We start from the raw sequence: 21706 nt of genomic DNA on the forward strand, positions 1-21706 counted from the left end.
AGGCCTTTCTTATTACCGACAATCTTTGTATGGGTATCCTTCATTTGCCAGCATTTGCCATTCCATAACCCATCCCTTGATACAAGGCCTTTCTTATTACCGACAATCTTTGTATGGGTATCCTTCATTTGCCAGCATTTGCCATTCCATAACCCATCCCTTCATACAAGGCCTTTCTTATTACCGACAATCTTTGTATGGGTATCCTTCATTTGCCAGCATTTGCCATTCCATAACCCATCCCTTCATACAAGGCCTTTCTTATTATCGACAATCTTTGTATGGGTATCCTTCATTTGCCAGCATTTGCCATTCCATAAGGGTCCCTTCATACAAGGCCTTTCTTATTACCGACATTCTTTGTTATTTTTCTGAATGTTGTATGGGGCACCCTTCATAAGGTTTTCTTTCTGGCGACATTCTTTCTAAATGTCCTTGTATGGGTATACCCATCAATGAGGTTGAGAGCTCATCAGTGTTACTGTTTATTTTTGACAGTATATTTAAGGATGGCACATACATATAATTTTAATTTGGGACATACAAACGGGGGCCTTCTCTACATTCAACAGATTTCTGCACACTCTTCCCCATAATAAACCCACTGAGAGTGTACAAAAGATCACCCACCATGTGGTGACATGGTGGGAACTTGTGTACTTTTTTCTGTTGAGCTTCGAGCAATGGGGCAGAACCCCACCTTTTTAATGAAAGATTGCAAAATTTTCACCACTGTTGACATTTGTCAGTGACGGGATTGGAGCGCCAGACCCTGAGTATGAGAATCAGCCACACTAATATTGCACCACGGACTTAATCCTTGCTGATATATGTTTCAGAAATTATTATGAAGTTACCTATACTGGATTCCTACAAATGATCAATATACTGAGCAAATCATAATTGTTGTAAACTGCAGCGTGAATTTATTTCCATTTCCAAACACACCGTATAAAATAATCACATATATATTTCTGCTGAGTTAAAATATATGTAGGTCTATGTACAGCTGTCTTACCTAGAAATCTAAAAATAACTTAGCTGTATTGTACGCATGCAGGTGTGACTTATTGTTTTTTTTTCTGAATTTATCAGGGACGGAGTTAAATGGCATAAATATCCCGCTACTAATTTGATTACATAAGTACTCTACTCCACTGACAGCTAATTGCTACACAGACAGTTAAGTTTCAGAATGATGACACAAAAAATAATAATTCATGTTAGTCATATAATATTACGCAGTAACAAGCGGGGTAACAATTTAGTTACTCTACCAGATAAAAATTTGCTTGACAGAGTTTAAAAAAAGAATGGGAACCTTGTATGTGATCAATCCATGAATTCATTTATAGGTTACATACTGTTTAAATTAGTACAGAATGATCAGTTATTATTATTCCATAATGTTAATTCCACACATCTTACAAAAATACAATGAAAGTTAACTCCATACTTTTGTGATTCACAGTATCCTATAAATGTCATTAATGTCGGCTGGTACAAAGTCCAAGAATTAATCCTTGTTGTCTGATAAAATTCTGAAAGCCTCCATTGTTGTCTGTCCATTGTAAATATCATCCAACTTTGCAGGTGCTTTTTTTGAGACTGAGTTTGGGCTCCTTAAGTAACACTTTGATCATACAGTCTGTGAAACTTTTAAAGGCTGAAACTGAAAACAAGTCAGTTGTTTTCCAAAATCATGGTGAATTCAAATAACCACCCTCTGTTACATAGCACTGAGCAACAATCTAACTTGCAGCTTTGTCAATGGGTTATCACTTTGGGAAAACGGAGCTAGCTCAAACATTCACTGGCAGAAAACTTTAAAAATATGACTTGGGATTTAAATTTGACTTATGGAAAAGGAAAATACAAATTAAATCAAATCTATTATCGCATCAAACACAGTGTTTGTACAGCAAACCACAGATATTAATACAAATACAGGTTGTTATGACTTGTACCAAATTGGACGCAGTATACATGCTAGTAAACACTCATGGTAGACAACATTGATGGACACTTCACTATGTAGGTGGTAGTATTTAATTTACTCACAATGGTATTTTAAAATTATTCAAATCCAAATAACTGTAGATACAAGTACTGTGTGATGAACACTGTCATGAAATGGATAGACACAATGCATACCATATATGTATTTCTGAATGGGAATAGTGTCATGAAATGGATAGACACAATGCATACCATATATGTATTTCTGAATGGGAATAGTGTCACGAAATGGATAGACACAATGCATACCATATATGTATTTCTGAATGGGAATAGTGTCATGAAATGGATAGACACAATGCATACCATACATGTATTTCTGAATGGGAATAGTGTCATGAAATGGATAGACACAATGCATACCATATATGTATTTCTGAATGGGAATAGTGTCATGAAATGGATAGACACAATGCATACCATACATGTATTTCTGAATGGGAATAGTGTCACGAAATGGATAGACACAATGCATACCATACATGTATTTCTGAATGGGAATAGTGTCATGAAATGGATAGACACAATGCATACCATACATGTATTTCTGAATGGGAATAGTGTCATGAAATGGATAGACACAATGCATACCATACATGTATTTCTGAATGGGAATAGTGTCATGAAATGGATAGACACAATGCATACCATACATGTATTTCTGAATGGGAATAGTGTCATGAAATGGATAGACACAATGCATACCATACATGTATTTCTGAATGGGAATAGTGTCATGAAATGGATAGACACAATGCATACCATATATGTATTTCTGAATGGGAATAGTGTCATGAAAGCATAAAAATATTTTAATGTTCAGTATTTTTGTGTACTGTAGACATATATAGTTTCTAACTTTACCCCTAGATTTTTTTTTTAAATTGTATATTGTGCTCATAAGACCTGAATCAAATTTTCATTAAAAAAACTATTGACTTAAGTGAATATATACAGTATTTGGTTTCTCATGAGCCCTATAATGAAAAATTGGTGGGGCAGATTGCTTTTGGATCTTATCCTCCAACAATAAAAAATACACACAGACAGTTTATAGAATATCATCACAATCTGTGTTGTCAGTTTACAGTGTATCATCACAGTCTGTCTTGTCAGTTTAAATTGTATTGTCACAATCTGTCTTGTCAGTTTACAGTGTATCATCACAATCTGTCTTGTCAGTTTACGTTGTATTGTCACAATCTGTCTTGTCAATTTACAGTGCATCATCACAGTCTGTCTTGTCAGTTTACAGTGTATCATCACAATCTGTCTTGTCAGTTTACAGTGTATCATCACAATCTGTCTTGTCAGTTTACAGTGTATCATCAGTCTGTCTTGTCAGTTTACAGTGTATCATCACAATCTGTCTTGTCAGTTTACAGTGTATTGTCACAATCTGTCTTGTCAGTTTACAGTGCATCATCACAATTTGTCTTGTCAATTTACAGTGCATCATCACAGCCTGTCTTGTCAGTTTACAGTGTACCATCACAATCTGTCTTGTCAGTTTACAGTGTATCATCACAATCTGTCTTGTCAGTTTACAGTGTATCATCAGTCTGTCTTGTCAGTTTACAGTATATCATCACAATCTGTCTTGTCAGTTTACATTGTATTGTCACAATCTGTCTTGTCAGTTTACAGTGCATCATCACAATTTGTCTTGTCAATTTACAGTGCATCATCACAATCTGTCTTGTCAGTTTATAGTATGTCACCACAATCTGTCTTGTCAGTTTACAGTGTATTATCACAATCTGTCTTGTCAGTTTACTGTTTATAATTTATCACAATCTGCCACTTCAGTTTACAGTGCAGGATAACAGTGTTATGTATCATCACAATCTGTCTCTTATAAATTGCTATGATTATCATGACTACATAGCATTTTCTGTAAAATCAATTTTTTTCTTACGAATCTTGTATCACTTAATTAAAACTTTCTTTTTAATGGTTAAATTTCATGCAGGTGAAATATAAAATAATGAAATTATTAAATATTGAATTTATACATGTTATATCTTTCAAAATCGCTTCGGTGGCCTAGTGGTGAGAGCGTCCGCCTCAGATGCGGGAGGTTGTGGGTTCGATCCCCAGCCAAGTCATACCAGAGACTTACAAAAATGGTACTAACAGCTGCCTCGCTTGGCACTCAGCATTAAGAGGTTATTGTTTGGACTGCTCGGCTGGTGTCAGGATAATGTGACTGGGTGGGACATCATGCTACATGTCTGCGACATGATGCCTCAGTGCTACACATCACTATAAACTGTCACACTGCATACATTGTAGCAATATGACTGAAAAATTGTTAAAGCTACGTTAAAAATCCAAATTACACACACACACACATATCTTTCAAATTGTTTAGGTCTGTGAAAATTAGGATTGTAGACATGCTCTTCTGTCACAGACAACTAATTCTAGGAGCTATTGCTCCTTTCTATGAGCCATGGTTTCATTTTGTGAGCTATGACTCCAATCAGTGAGCTGATTGGCTCCATTGTGTTTGTGTGGTGGAATATTAAATATATGTAAACTTTTCCATTTTTGTCAATGAAGCTGTAAAGGTAGGTAGTACCAAATGTAAACAAGATTTCATGGGGCCAGTTTTTTTAAATGGTCACCTACAAGTGAACTGTTGTCAAAAATGAGCCTAGCTGAATTGTCATATTCATGATTTTAAAAGCTTACTCTTGCATATATTGTTCATAAGAATTTGTCTGTGTACTATACTCTTAGACAAGGTTGACTACATCAAGCATCAACATCAAACTGCTCACATGCTCCGTGTGACAAGATTAACCAGTTATTGTTGTTGTTGTAGGCTTTAACACCATTTTTCAGCACAGGATAGGCTATACATGGCAGCCAGTATGAACGGTGGAGGAAGAACCCGGGAAAACACCGGAAAGAATCACCAACTCACGTGAAGCTACTGGCAAGCTTTTTCACATACCCACATTGGCCGAACCCGAGACTCGAACCCATGCAGACAGAGGTGAGATAGCAGTTATCTGTAACAGTGAGTGCTTTAGACAACTTGGCCACTCACAGCCCCTAGTTGTACTGTTTGCTATGTATAGCCTATTGTGTGCTGAAAAGTGTTGCTCACAGCAGCAAGAACAACAACAACATTATTTTTGCATGGGTTATCTACCTAAATTTGTTGGGCATGTTTTGAATCTTAGTTTTTAAAATTTAGTTTTAGTTGACACAATAATTGCACATTAAAAAGTCAAAATCATACATACATACATACATACATACATACATACATACAGACACACATACATATGGTATGTGCATGCATGCATGCATACATACACAAACACACACACACACATACATGCATGCATTCATGCATACATACATACCTTTTTGTATGCATTAAAAAAAATTAACAGTACTCTTGGCACTGAAAGGGTCATGTTAAAAGGCATGAAGTAGCCACTAAAATCTGTAATATGTTTTATCAGAGATGTTGTGCTGTACTTTTAGCAACTTAAAGCTATGCATTTAGTTTTGCTTTGATTTTGGTATGATAAGAGTCTGGTTTTAGTGTTTTATCTGACCCCCTACGGACAGCACCACACTTGATCTCTGGTTTCAGGAAGACCACACTCTACATTACATGCCCCAGTGGTAGAGATACAACAGTTATAACTTTTGATGATTAGAATTGGCACAACTTGTGCAGATTAATTTGCTTGGAATGATGAATTTCTTTTTCAGCTTGACCAGTACAATATAATTTGTGTACCAGTTCAGGTTTACATGCAACACTTTCTCCATAGTAAAGCACTGTCAAAGGTAGACCAAATTAAAATTTCTAAATATTTTGCTCTTTTTTCTGAACATTAACTGTTATTTCCAAAAGTAACACGTAAGTTTAGCAGGAACTGATTTAATGGCAAGTACTGTATATAGGTGAAAAAATATTCCTTGCACAGTCAGTGTTACAGACTGTATACATGTGTTGGCTTTATATTGTGTAGGTAGGTATGGTACTTAATGATTAAATTTGTACAGCCTCCAAATAGCATCAGTAGTTATTAAATGTGTACTTGGTTCCTATGGAAGCTCAAACTGCTATTTAACTTGATTTTGAGTATGAATGTAAATCCCATGTTCTTCACTTCCAGTGGACAGCTACGTGTCTGTAGATCCGCCATACATGGATGCCACAGAGCTGGAATATTCCCTCGCTCAAGAAATTCAGTAAGTATTTATTTTCATATACTGAGATGTCTTGTTTATTTCTGAAAAGGCCTGTCTTCAGGACTGATTAGAAAATAGTATTAGAGGCATGTCACTCATACAAGCAAAATTAATCCTATTTTTTTTTCTTCTGCAAAGAAGATGTGTAAATATTTTCCAACAATGACTTCCATAAGGAATAAAGTTTGTGCTGAATTCCTGCCCAAAAATTCTGACCATATGGTGGGATTTCCCCATCCCACATTAATGAAATATTTTTTTATGGTCATTTTTAAGCAAGGAATAGTGTTGAAAAAAGATGAAGTATACTCAATATGATGGAATTTAATAAATGAAAATTATATTTTAAAAGTTTTTGATGACTTTGAGAAAGAATATACAAAGTTTACAAAAAAAGAATTTGTAATGAGTAAGAATTTTATTGGCTCGCAAAAGTGTTCTTTTCAGTACTAAAACTATAAGAAACATAATGACATCATTTCAAGTAACACTTGCTATTGTTTTTGGTTTAAAGCCATTTTTGAGCTCATGATGGGCAATACATGGCAGCCAGCATAACTGTTACAGGAAAAACTTGAGAAAACCGCGGTAAGAACCACTGATTCACAGAATTCTACTGGCAAGCTTTCTCTAATACCCACATTGATCAGTCCTGAGACTCGTACTCATATGGATAGAGTAGTGATCATCAGCACAGGCGAGTGCTTTAGACCACTCTGCCACTCTTGGACCCTGCAGTGACAGTGAGTGCGTCCATGTGGGATAGGCATATCTCACATGGGGTTTCTAACTAGAGCAAATTAGATCACACATATATAGGAATTAGAGCCTTATGAATGTGTGTGATCTCTCTTGCAAGGACAAAATTGTTACAAATGCACTGCTGTGATGCTGGATAATATGACTTCCTATGCAGTAATGTGGTATTTCAGTAAGAACCTGATGGGATGGGAATGAGGGTATAATCCTGATGGGGTGGGAATGAGGGTATAATAGAGGAGACCACTCATTAATGGTAAATTAATGTTGATTCAGCCAGGGGGTGTTTGTCTCACTAGGAGCCACATGGGTGGGAATGGGGTTATAATACAGGAGACCTGTGACTCAGTAAATGGTAATTTAATGTTTACTTTGCAAGGTGATGTCTGTCTCACTGGGAACTTTATGGGATTGGGTATGGGTATAACGCAGGAGAACACTCAGTAAATGCTAAATTAATGTTGTCACTGCAAAGGGGTGTCTGAGTCACTAGGAATCTGACATGGGTGGGGATTTGTGTTTTAATACGAGATAGCACTCAGTAAATGGTAAATCAATGTTGACTATGCAAGGGTGTGTTTGTTGGGAACCTGATGGGGTGGGGGTATATTACAGGAGACCACTCAGTAAATGGTAAATTAATGTTGACTATGCAAGGGTGTCTTTGTCGGGAGCCTGATGGGGTGGGGGTGTATTACAGGAGACCACTCAGTAAATGGTAAATTAATGTTGTCACTGCAAAGGGGTGTCTGAGTCACTAGGAACCTCATGGGGTGGGGATTTGTGTTATAATACGAGATAGCACTCAGTAAATGGTAAATTAATGTTGACTATGCAAGGGTGTGTTTGTTGGGAACCTGATGGGGTGGGGGTATATTACAGGAGACCACATAGTAAATGGTAAATTAATATTGACTATGCAAGGGTGTGTTTGTTGGGAACCTGATGGGGTGGGGTATATTACAGGAGACCACTCAGTAAATGGTAAATTAATGTTTACATTGCAACTCAAGATAATGCTATTAAGTCAATATTATCATGCCAGGATTTGCTTGAGACACAAATAACCTGATGGGAGTTTTTGTCATGTTGATAAAATTCCAACTATTCTGATCTTAAAAAATAAACAAAATAAGTTTTCAAATACAAAGTTTAAGTATAACATTACTGTGTAATAAAAGTAAAATTTCATCTAAAAGTAAATTAAAAATAACCTCGTATCTTTTGATAAGAGCACTATGATATCAAATCACTAAATTTGATAACTTTTTAGCTAACCCCATCTCCATAAAACTGTGATATCAGATTACTAAATTTGATAATAACGTTTTAGCCAGTTTCTGTTGTGCATCATGTGTCCATCAGTAATTTCTGTTTTCAACTTACAATACAGAAAACCATAATAAAGAAAATCGATTTCAACAGAACACTTTGCAAGACAGTATCTTTGCATAAAGACTTTTCAGGTTTATACATGCCGCTGATCTGACATCAGTTGCGATCAGCTTTACTAAAAACAGAAAATCTTTTAAACAAGCTTAGCTTAAAGGCCTTTCAAATTTGGTTAAGTAACGCTTATACATCATGATATATGGCCACTGTTATTACAGATAACTTTAAATGACTCCTCAGATAATAACTGCTTTTCAGACTTTGACCCTATTTGATAGAAAGTATTCTGGAATGAAGTCCCTGCAAGTTTATACAGATTATGGAATGAAGTCCCTACAAGTTTATACAGATTATGGAATGAAGTCCCTACAAGTTTATACAGATTATGGAATGAAGTCCCTACAAGTTTATAAAGATTATGGAATGAAGTCCCTACAAGTTTATACAGATTATGGAATGAAGTCCATACAAGTTTATACAGATTATGCAGAATCTCCATCAAATACAGTCAGCATTACTAAAAATTGAAGTTTCTTTTTTTTTCTCAAAAACCACCAAAATGGAATTTGACCAGATTCGATAGAAGAAAAAAAAAACTGGCATGAAGGACTTATAGTTTTGCACAAATGGTGCTGTTCCATCATTACTACAAATGGATGATGTTAGAAAAAAATTAAAAAATGACTTCTCATAAGCTGCTGAACAGAATTTGATCAAATTTGACAAAATATAACCTAGCTTGAAGGCATTTCAGATTTGCACATACGATGCCTATCCTCCATTGATATGACCACTTATTAAGCATCAGAGAAAATATGTCATGTAACTTTTTCCTGTCTTTGCCAAATGGGTTATTTTATGGCATAATAAAAAAAAATTCATTATCCCTAATGAGCCATGTGATAACCTTTCAGCAAATTAACTGCATACCTTCATTGTTTTAGCCTCGAGCAGTTATCATATGGAAAGTTCAGTTTCCTTGACTTCTGACTCTGATTTACTAATAGGTGATAGAGATAGCTGATAGTTTCATTTTCTCCCTTTCTATTGATGTCAGATTCATCTAGCAAAGAGCTAACCTGAGGTGGAAGAAATTTGTGTGAAATGCCAAAGGAATGCATTTCTGGATGGTTTGGAAGAATATTTGTCTACCATACATACTGGTATCAGATCCACCTGCAAACTGCACAGATTATGACCTGCTGTTGCATAATGTGCCTGCAGATCTTGGTCCGATCAACAGAATAAACAACATAGATCCTGATTTGCCTGTACATTATATAGCATCAAATCATAGTCTGGCAACATAGATCCTGATTTGCCTGTACATTATATAGCATTAAATCATAGTCTGTTTTATTTGCAGAAGGACCAGACTTACATGCAAGTAGAACAGTAACTTGTTTTGGTGATGAAGAATATAACAAATTTGGTGCATAATCAAATGAAATATCAAGTGGTCCATCAGTACGTGTCTCATGTATTTAATGCATCAGAGAATTTCAGTAGCATTTTCTACAATATATTGATTAAGACAGTATTCCTGGAACAACTTGGCTAATCCCAGATGTTCTTATTGGGTTCTGACTTGAACACCTTGGCTAATCCCAGATGTTCTTATTGGGTTCTGACTTGAACAACTTGGCTAATACCAGATGTTCTTATTGGGTTCTGACTTGAACATCTTGGCTAATCCCAGATGTTCTTATTGGGTTTTGACTCAAACATCTTGGCTAATCCCAGATGTTCTTATTGGGTTCTGACTTCAACATCTTGGCTAATCCCAGATGTTCTTATTGGGTTCTGACTTGAACAACTTGGCTAATCCCAGATATTCTTCTTGGACTTTGACTTGAACACCTTGGCCAATCCCAGATGTTCTTACTGGGTTCTGACTTAAACACCATGGCCAATCCCAGATGTTATTGGGCTTTGACACAAGCACCTTGGCTTATCCCACATGTTCTTCTTGGACTGTGACATCAACACTTGGTAAATCTCAGATATTATTGGGCTCTGATATGAACATCTTGGTTAATCCCAGATATTCTTCAGAGAGGTTTTCTTGTGGCAAGTATCACAGAGATCAGATATGTTCATTACACCTTTTCAAGTATATACTTCTGCCATATTTCTCAGAAGTTGTAAATACTAACAGCTTTGAAATTTGATGGAAGGTAGCTCTCAGCATTTCTTCTCTATACACTGACTTGACTTTATCTACATGGTAGATCAGTTTATAAAATATTTGCAAAGTAACACACATTAGGGATTAAAATAAATTTTTTAAACTTAAAAATGAAAAACATTAAATATAAATATTGTCAGAGAAAATGTGCAGAATATCAGGCTAGCATTATTTATTGTTGTTGTAGGGTTTAACACCATTTTTCAGCACAAGATAGGTTATACATGGCAGCTGGTATAAATGGTGGAGGAAGAACCTGGGAAAACCCTGAAAAGAACCAGTGACCCACGAGAAGCTACTGGCAAGCTTTCTTACATACCCATTTTGGCCGAACCTGAGACTCAAAGCCATGCAGACAGAGGTGAGATGACAGTGATCCATAACAGTGAGTGCTTTAACTCATTGGGCCCCAGTCCCACCTGTAGGCGTGATGAGGCTGTAACCTATTTCTGACCTCTGCAGCATCAAGGTCATTTAAGATACACCAAAGTGGGTGGTATTACAATAAAGCGGACAGATATTGCTCTAAAATGATACCAAAAAATCTGGAAGTTCTAGTTGCACTACAAAATACAGAGGGATAAAACTAATTTTTTGGACCTGTTTTTTTTGTTTACTCCCAAAATTCGCTCATGGTCGGGATGTGATTTTGTGTCTGGATTTTAGATTTTGCTCAGATATGAACATATTTCTTGTAAAACCTTGTTTTAAGTTTTAAATTTATTTTGCAGAGAATTATTTCTAAAATATTTGCCACATTTGAAATTCTGAAATATTTGGAAACAAGTTTGATATGGTTGGTTAAACAGCCTGACAGTAACTAATATTGCCATTTTAAAGTACCTCTTCAGTTGTCATTTACATTTTATTACATGTGTATTATTTTATTAAAATTTCTGTAGTTAGTGCCATTCCTCATAAATTGTTTTGAATTTATATTTTTTATTTTCTGCTTTTAATAAAATATACTCCCTAAGATCAAATTGCTGTCAAACATTTTGAAATTAATTACCAGGTGCAAATAAATTGTTTGCCTAAAATAAAGCAAGAAAACAAAACCCAGCTGTGAATTATGATTTCCATTCATGTGAATGACATGTGACTCTGTAGACATCAGATTTGAACATCATTTTACATATTTAAAGATTATTGATTGACATTATTATTTATGAGCAAGAAATTTTGCATATTAAATATGACTTTATCGTCTGAAATCATTTTCATCAGACTATATTACAGTTAATAAATTTGACATGATATAAAGTTTGGGAGCTATATAATTACATTGTGTATTTATGATGCTATAAGCCTGATTAGTTAAATGGCCAACTGTTATATAAACCAGGTGAGAGATTTAGATCCACTTGGACCTCTTGTTAAATACCAGTTGGTTGTTATTTTATGATTATTTAGTGACAGGGAATAGTTTTTTGACCTATATTTGGGGTACATATTCAGTGCTATTAGGTTGCATAATAAATTGGAAGATCAAAATCTATCCTGAATGTTGTTTCTTATACATAATGACCTAGAACATAAAGCAAACCCATCCCCCCCCACCAATCTCCTGCCAGTTTTGCCCATTAACACAGCATTACCACAGCAGATCTGAGTCCACACAAATTGAAGTTTGGCACTGCTTACAAATGAATGAGGCTAGCCACTTGTGGAAATGATACTGTAAGGTGTCTGGTGAACATGAAGGCAAGATAGTTATCAATTATTGCAGGATGTAGGGTTCCTATCAAGGTCAGATTTGTATAATCATTGATAGCAAGTAGTACATTTTGGCATCTGCTTTGGAAATCAGCTTAATATATATCTGCTAGATTAAAAAAACGGTCCCTTAAAGGGATTATTGAAATGGATGATCATTATCACCATACCTAACAGCAAGGAAATTCTGTATACATGTATTGTGTACTCCAATGGGTTTTACTGATCAGTACATTTACCTGTCAGTCCATCCTTCTGTCATAGTTCCAGATGTCATCCTTTTTTCCAGAGCATATTTTAAAAAAATTCTAAGAACAATACAACTAATCATGCCATATGGATTTGAACTAATCACACCTGGTTACTTATGTTCAATATACTATGTGGAATTGAAGTAATCATACCCTGGTTATTTATGTTGAATATACTATGTGGATTTGAAGTAATCATACCTGGGTTATTTATGTTGAATATACTATGTGGATTTGAAGTAATCATACCCTGGTTATTTATGTTGAATATATTATTTGGGTTTGAAGTAATCATACCCTGGTTATTTATGTTGAATATAGTATGTGGATTTGAAGTAATCATACCCTGGTTATTTATGTTGAATATACTATGTGGATTTGAAGTAATCGTACCCTGGTTATTTATATTGAATTTATCAAGTGGATTTGAATTTAATCACACCCAATTATTTATATACCATCTGAATTTGAATTAATCACACCTGGTTATTTATGTTAAATATATCAAGTGGATTTGAATTAACATCAATCCTGTTTTAAGGCAGGTATTGTTACGTGTTTAGGCTTGAATAAATGTAACCCAGAAAGAGTGAAAACAACAAGCTTTTTAAAATTTAACAAATAATTTATTTTCCTGGAAAATTCTGTAAAAATGAAAAAAGGAGAAGAACTTACGGTTTCAAGAATCTAATCCACAAATAATCTAAGAATAATCCAAGAATTAAATTGCAAAAGTCCTAGTAATAAATGTTCTAATAATTTCGAGTTTGAATCCTGGTGGAAAATCCAAGATGGATGATGATGACATATGCTTTCGTCAGTACTGTGCTTAGCTACAGTTCCTTGTAGAAATACAAGCAATGACAGTCCGGTGTTGGAAATCCAGATTAAATTTGTAAACAATGTCCTTCCAAAATTTCTGTGTGAGCACTCCTCAAAATATTTCCGGACAAAAAAGAATTAATCCTTTTGAAATCAAACTGATCTGAAAAAAATTATAACTCAAAATCTGGCTACAACAAAATAACTTGACATCAGTGTAAAAAGTCCAAAACAGAAATTTCTCTCTTCGCATCTGTATTAAAACTAACAAATGTACAGTAATGGAAAACCTGGAATTGCAAAATCGAAAGGGTGGGTCATGTGATCGTATTTATGTCATGTACACCAAAAATGACTGTAGCAAAAACCAATCATTTTAAAATAAAATAGAACTTGTTTATGAAGGTTGCTACAAATTCTGAAAGAAGGTCAGGAATTAGATCAACACCTGGTGTTTACGAAATAAGGATTCAGGTTAACTGATTTTCTGGAAAAACATCAACTCCAGTGAATAAATTTACATTATAATATCATATAATAGAATAAAAAATTAAAAACTGACAAACAATTAAATTAAAATAAATATGAATTAAATCAGATATATGTAACAGTATGGTCCAATACCCCATTTCATTATCTAGTAGTCACATTACATGCATAATGTAATTAATTATAATGCAGTCTCACTATAATATGGTATTCTTAATGGATTCCATGGATGGTATTATGACGAGAAAGTACCATACTTAGTTATAAGGTGGTCTCACTATAAGGCAGTAAAAATATAGCTCTCATGCATATCCTTATATTGGAGTAGGGTACTTAGTTAAAAGGAAATCTCTCTGTAATGTCGTATGCACTGATTCCTGTTATGACGTTATAATAAAGTTGTGTTTCAGTTCATGATAAGGCAGTCTCACTCTAAGGCAGCATACATTGGTTCCTGTGTATGGCATTATAATAAGGGAATGGTATAATTCATCATAAGGCAGTCTCACTATAAGACAATATACACTGCTTCATGTGTATAACAATATTATAAGGTAGGGTTACAATTCGTTATAAGACAATTTCACTTTCAGGCAGCATACTCTGGTTCCTATGTTTCACATTATAATGAGGGAGTGATATAAATCATTATAGGCAGTCTCACTATAAGACAGCATACATTGATTCGTATGAATGGCATTATATAATGAGGGATTGGTTTGGTTTTATGAGTTTAATGCCATTTTTCAACAGATGATATAATATACATGGCAACCAGCATATCTGGTGAATTATGAACCCAGGAGAAGGGAGGCTTGGAATTGTCTCTTTCATCCTCTCAAGAGTTCTACTGATATTTCAGCAACCACCTTTGTCAGGTGGATTGTCATCGCTATCTAGAGAACTTGGCAGTTCCTTACAAAGAAAAGTCTTACTTTCATGAGAATTAAAACCCACTTTACTCATTCTTGTTTGCATCATGTCACAAGGTCCATGTTTTGGCAATCTCACTGTACCTTTTCGTCCTTATACCTTCACTCTTTGGCATAGTAGATTAGAGGCATTTACTTTTGGGATACAGTCTTGATGGTACAGCTTGTGGCAAAGGTCTATACCAGTTTACCATATAAGGAACACTTCTTCAGTAAGGGTAAATGTATTTTTCCTGTACCGGTTATTTTTTGAGGTCATGTGATGCCCTTCTAACTGGCAAATGCAGTGGTATTAGCACTTAAGCTACGGGACCACCAATTATTTTACAGCCAGATAACCAGTCTACTGCTGGGGAAACAAAATATTGAGTACAGAATATTTTGAGATGCACCCATTGGCTTGTAAATGGATTTAATTTTCTTACATTATACATTTTATAAATTCCGATCTATGTACTATAATTGACAACAAGATATTTGCTTTTATTTGATATCCTGCATGTAGTTTCCTACTGACAAAATAGCATATGGACTTGGGATGTGGGGCTTTATAATGTTGTTTGGTGCAAATCATGGAGCCCCCTGTTTACTAGCACGAGACTCAAGAATATGCTGCCAAACACCTGTTTTTCAGAGCTAGATAAAAATTGTCCGACTTTAATCAATTAAAGCATGAATGGTTTGTGTGAGAGTTTAATAAAGAAATTAAGTTTGGGGGTGGGGTAAGCCAGGGATCAGCATCCTAGTTTACATAGCATGCTACTTTTGTCTGGATTATTACAAAATGAACAAACGTGTCCCACCAGTAAGAGATTAACACTTAAAATCGAGGTTTTTGGCTGCCCATCATGTGCCACACAAAACCTCTTAATATGTCACCATGTGGCACACATGCCATAGGTTGCTGGCCCCTGGGGTAAACTAATTTCAGTTACATAATATTTAGCTGCCACTATTAATGAGATTCTCTCCTCCAACCCAGCTCTGATGTCATGTGGTCTTAGTCCAGGTCAAAAGAACCTGATGTTCCTTATGTTGTATATGAGAAGACAGAGACTGAGATCATGTTCTTTTCTTCTCTTGTCCTCAAATTAGTAATTGGTATAATAGGGAATTTTAACTTGGACTGGGTACTTAGTATCCCAGTAAAGGGTAAGAATGCAATCGTAGAACATAAGCATTACATGACTAAATTATTTTTCACCACCCACCCCAAAAGAAAACGAGTATGGTAAATTAGGCACATCATTTTATATCAGAATGGCACAAGAGTAATAATTGTGATTTGTTTTTGATCCAGCCTGGAATATGGGCTTGTTTAGTCAAGATCATGGACAATAGTGATATTGAATGAGATCTGCTTGTATTAATGAGGTGATCTTGGATGAATTTGACGACAAGCAGGAGACTCTGCATATTAATCTTTTGAAATAATTTTTATTTGGATCTAAATACCTAGGCAAAATCAACATTGTATAATATTTGGTAAATAGTTTGAATAAGTTGTGTTCTTAAATACATTTGGTCAATGGTTTAAGTATGTCAGTCAAGTAAGTGATATCAGACCCACTTAGGCCTTTTGCTTTCCTGTATATTTGTATATTCAGTAGTTTTACCTTCCCAGTCATCTTGACATACTGTTCTTAATCTCTCACTTGAGATGTGTACTTTTTGTCAGAATCTACTTATACTTTTATATGTACATATGTCTCTCATGGAGACTGAAGGAAGTGAAGAACTGCTTCCACACAACTGACTTCACAAAACTTTGTAAATAGCTTGACATGAAAGACATCCTATTGGTTAAGGGTTGAAAAAGTTAAAGGTTCTGATCATGGTGACTAAGAAGAATGGTTTCTCCATTATAAGGAAGAAATTTTGGGACAAAAAGATCAAAGGTCAAAGTCAAAAGGACTGAAAGAAGAAGCATAAAAAACCTACTTTAATTCTGTATTACCGTATTTGCCGGCCTATAAGTCGATGCGGAGTATAAGTCGCATTCACTAATTTTGTAACTTTTCCATCCTTTGTCCATATATAAGTCGATTCGGAGTATAAAACGAGGCCAGGTCAATAACATGGCTTCGTTTTTTACACTAGTAACATCTGGTTTCATGAATATTAATGGCATCACTGTATGATATTCCATATTACTGGCAACTGTGAAATTGCATCACTGATGCTAACATGCTTGTGATTTTACTCCTGTACAATGCACTGCTATATTCCTTATCAATTGACACAGCTGAATAAACAGTGCATGCTTGTTTTAATTATGATATCCATTGCAACAAGAGTCACATGGCTGTGCATGCTATGTACATGTTAATTAAAGGTCTAAAGCTTTAACCTGATTATTCCAGTTGAAACCAGTCTTGAGTGCAAGATTCAACAGATCAGATAAATTCAGTGAGGCTAACAATAGGGAAATGAGGCTATTCATAGGGAAATCAGACATGTGAAAAAAATTTAGAGACAGAAAACAGAAAAGTTACAAATGAAAAATAAATAAAAATACTTTTTATTATACTTAAACATATCTGTGAAATGCTGTATCAAGTTTACACAAATGAACAGTTTTATAATACATAATATTTAACATGTCAATTATAGCTGAAAGCACATCGATATTGTAATTAATATAATAACCTGTTGTAGAACTGTTCCACATTCTGATAAAGAAAATAATGATAAAGAATTAACTTAATCATCTCCAATATCTGAAAATTCCTCAGAGTCTTCGTATTCCATATCTGAATTACAAATGGCAGCTATCTCAGGGGTCAGATCATTGGAAATGTTCTCATTATCGTCTGTCTTCATCTCATCATCCTCATCTGGCTTCTCTATCCTGCTGACAATTTCTGCTTTAGCAAAGCCACTTACAATAGCCAATTCAGGAAACCTGTCCCATGCATCCTTAACGCAATATGCAACCTGGGAATATGTAGCGCGCCACATGTCCCATGTTTGTGAAGCTGTGCTTGCCTGCCGTCATCCAATGTTCCCACAACTTCTGGAGCTCAGTTTTGTAACAGCAATTAATGGAAATGTCTAATGGTTGAAATAAAGTTTGTCATACCACCTGGGATGATGCCTAACGATGTCTTAGTTTCAATCTTCACCTTTGTCTCGGCACTGATTGTGCATACATAGAATCCATAAGGAGGAGAGACTTCTTAGTGAGGAAAAATCCACCAACTTGATGTGTGAAACATCTATCTGACCACTTCACCATCATGTTATTGTCCATCCATCCTTTTGGATTTACTTAGATATTATTCCACTGGGGAATTTCTCCTTTGTCGTTGTTTTTCTTTTAAAAATCAACATTGGTGGCAACTTTCCACCATCAGCAGATAGTGAGAGAACTACAGTGAAGTTTCACTTCTCACGACCTGTTGCCCTAATAGTAACACTGTTAGATCCTTTAAGCTCAACTGTTCAGTTTATTGGAATGTCAAATGTTAATGGCGCTTCATCCATGTTTATCACGATAGTCATTTCCAAATTGTCAGTCTTAATCTTGTCTTGGACATACTCACGGAAATTGTTCAGTTTTTCCAGAAAGTGTATGGGTAGTTTCTGTGCCATAGTTGTGTGTTGTCTTATACTAAGGCCCCTTCTTTACATAAACCTAAAACACCATGAGGTACTTCCACTGAAACTTTCAATTCCTAATTCAGTTGCAGTTTCCTTTGCCTTGAGTCTCAGAGTTCAACAGAATTTATTCCACGACACGTGGTGCATTGTGTCAAGACATATTCCTCTAATTTATCCTCAATATTAATCCATCTTGCTTTGCAGCCACAATTTGCTTTCCTTATGGGGTTTTTTGTAGCACATAATGCAACCTTAGCTTTATGCCAATCCCGGACACATTTTTCACTTACACCATATTTCCTGTGAGCAGCCATATTCCCACCTTTCTCTTCCACGAACTTTACAACTTCCAGCATAAAAGCTGCTGTACAAAAGATTTGACAGGAGGCAGTTAGTTTAAACCATATTTATTTGAGAAACTTTGTCCAATACAGTTATAGACATATGATTTGGGGGATTCATTAGAAAGCATAATCTACAGTATTTTATAAATAATCATCATTAATATGGATTACATCCCTTTAGGATCAATTATATCAATGAAAAAGCTATACTGGTAATCACTCACGTGTGTCCAGCAGTATATTGGAAAATCAAATATCAATGGACCAGTTACTAAAATGTTATCAGGAAGAATGAGGTATGGTTAAAAAGGATGAATAAAACAAAACAAACATTAAACATTCTTTGTTTTAGTAGAGTACACTATAGAGTATAGACCAAAAGTGTGCTATGCAGCCTGGTGATTTTTTTTACTGGTAATTGTCTTCTTTTATTTCATTTTTGAGAAATAAGAAAATATATGCAGGATGCAAACTAAATAATGACAAAACTTATAAATATAAATGCAGTCATATTACTTTATAACAATTTATTGACATAGTAATTGAACAAGAATTAGTACTTCTATGTCAACTGTTTTTGATTATGCCAATTATAGAGCAATTTTAATAGCATACCTGGTACTGTAATCCATATATAAGTCGATGCAATTTCAATGACATAATCCATACATAAGTCGATTCAGAGTATAAGATGAAGACCTGACTTTCAAGTCAAAAAAGTATCGACTTAATGGCCAGAAAATACAGTAGATGCCTTGGCTAAACTTTGTGGATGGCTTGCAGTTGTAACAGGGAAGATGCCTTTGATTTTGGGGGTGGGGTAAAAGGTTAAAGGTCAAGGTCAAATTGACTCCAAGAAGGAAAATGGTTTCACAAAATAACTCAAGTCCTATGCCACAAGCCATGATGAAACTTAGTTGATAGCATGCATTTGAGAAAAGAAAGGTATCGATTTTGGGATGAATAGATAAAGGTAAGCATCTCCAAGGCTGAAAGAAGAAAAATGGTTTCCAGAAAATGAAGAATTCTGTGTTTTTTACTTTGACCAAATTTTGTTGGTGGCTTGCATTTACAACAAAAAAGATACCTATTGATTTTGGATTCAATGAAGGAATGTATTAAATAACAGAAGTAAAGTGACACTATATGTATATATGACACAGTACACATATCATTTACTGTTTACTGTATTCTTGTAACAGTAAGCTACCCTTGCCTTACCTTGTTGCTTCACTTACATCTCTCTGTATGTTTCTGTATCAATATCCATACATTTTGTTCTTTTCTGCATATAAGGGTACTTCACCTTTTCTTGTAGGAGAGAGCTTCAGGATCGAAAGTCATCAGCCTATATCAAAACCGAGGATATTGATAGCTTGGCCAACAAAAAAAATGAAGTCATTTCATCACCATTTCCACAGCTTCTGCAGTATACAAGTCCAAATGATGAAGATGACCTGTATATTGAATTAGTAAGCGATTATTATATTTTGTACACAGTGTATTTACAAATCAGAGCATTTATCTTTGACCTCTTGTTATGAGACAGTTTGTTCACTATATATGCATGGAATCTTGACTCTTTGTACAGATATCAAATTGATGTTTGTACAGTACCTTACATTTAGTGTTTCCCATCAGCATGTGTAATTTCCCCCAAAGAGTTGCATGATAGTGATTTGCACCAAGCATCTGAACTTTCCCCCAAGACTTGTATGAAAGTGTTTCCACTCACCATCTGTAATTTTCCCAAAGACTTGCATGATAGTGTTTCCACATGTAGTCTAATTTCCCCCAAAGACTTGAATGATAGTGTTTCCACTCAGCATCTGTAATTTTCCCAAGGACTTGAATGATAGTGTTTCCACTCAGCATCCATAATTTTCCCATAGACTTGCATGATAGTGTTTCCACTCGGCTTCTGTAATTTTCCCAAAGACTTGCATGATAGTGTTTCAACTCGGCATCCATAATTTCCGCAAGGATTTGCATGATATTGTTTCCACTCAGCATCCATAATTTCCACAAGGACTTGCATGGTAGTGTTTCCACTCAGCACCAAATTGGTATACCATGGATAATAATCTATACAAATTGGTAAACCATTTAACAATGATCTTTATAAATTAGTATATAATGGTACCAATAATCTACACAAATTTGTACACCATGGATAATAATCTTTACAAATTAGAATACCATAAAAAATAGTGTATATAAATTGTTATGCCATGAATAATAATCTATACAAATTGTTTTGCCATGAACAATAATCTTTACAAATTGTTATACCATGAACAATAATTTACACAAATTGTTTTACCATGAACAATAATCTATACAAATTGTTATACCATGGACAATAATTTATACAATTGTTTTACCATGAACAATAATCTATACAGATTGGTATACCATGAACAGTAATCTGTACAAATTGGTATACCACGAACAATAATCAATACAAACCGGTATACCATGAACAATAATATATACAAGTTTGTACGCCATGAACAATAATATATACAGAATGATATACCATGAACAGTAATCTATACAAACTGGTATACCACGTACAATAATTTATACAAGTTTTGTACACCATGAACAATAATCTATACAAATTGGTATACCATGAACAGTAATCTGTACAAATTGATATACCACAAACAATAAACAATACAAACTGGTATACCATGAACAATAATATATAAAAGTTTGTACACCATGAACAATAATATATACAGAATGGTATACCATGAACAATGATCTATGCAAATTGGTACACCGTGAACAATAATCTACACAGATTTGTTCACCATGAATAATAATCTGTGCAAATTAGTATACCATGAACAATAATGTATACAAATTGTTATATCATGAACAATAGTGTATATAAATTGTTATATTATGAACAATAATGTATACAAATTGTTATATCATGAACAATAGTGTATATAAATT

At 34.8% G+C, this 21706-nt stretch overlaps 1 protein-coding gene across 3 annotated transcripts in view; it reads left to right on the forward strand.

Annotated features, from left to right (window-relative positions):
- Window positions 1–21706, forward strand: part of LOC149781515 (uncharacterized) — a 169443-nt gene that overhangs the window by 103354 nt on the left and 44383 nt on the right. For all 3 annotated transcript variants that reach the window (XM_089935596.1, XM_089935598.1, XM_089935597.1), the window contains exons 7-8: window positions 6168–6243; window positions 20058–20211. In XM_089935596.1, the coding sequence (XP_089791722.1) occupies window positions 6168–6243; window positions 20058–20211 (230 nt within the window). The remainder of the gene's footprint in view (window positions 1–6167; window positions 6244–20057; window positions 20212–21706) is intronic.

Source organism: Sinohyriopsis cumingii, chromosome 15, assembly GCF_028554795.1.
Source record: "Sinohyriopsis cumingii isolate HCF-2022 chromosome 15, ASM2855479v2, whole genome shotgun sequence".
In the NCBI taxonomy this organism is placed as follows: domain Eukaryota; kingdom Metazoa; phylum Mollusca; class Bivalvia; order Unionida; family Unionidae; genus Sinohyriopsis; species Sinohyriopsis cumingii.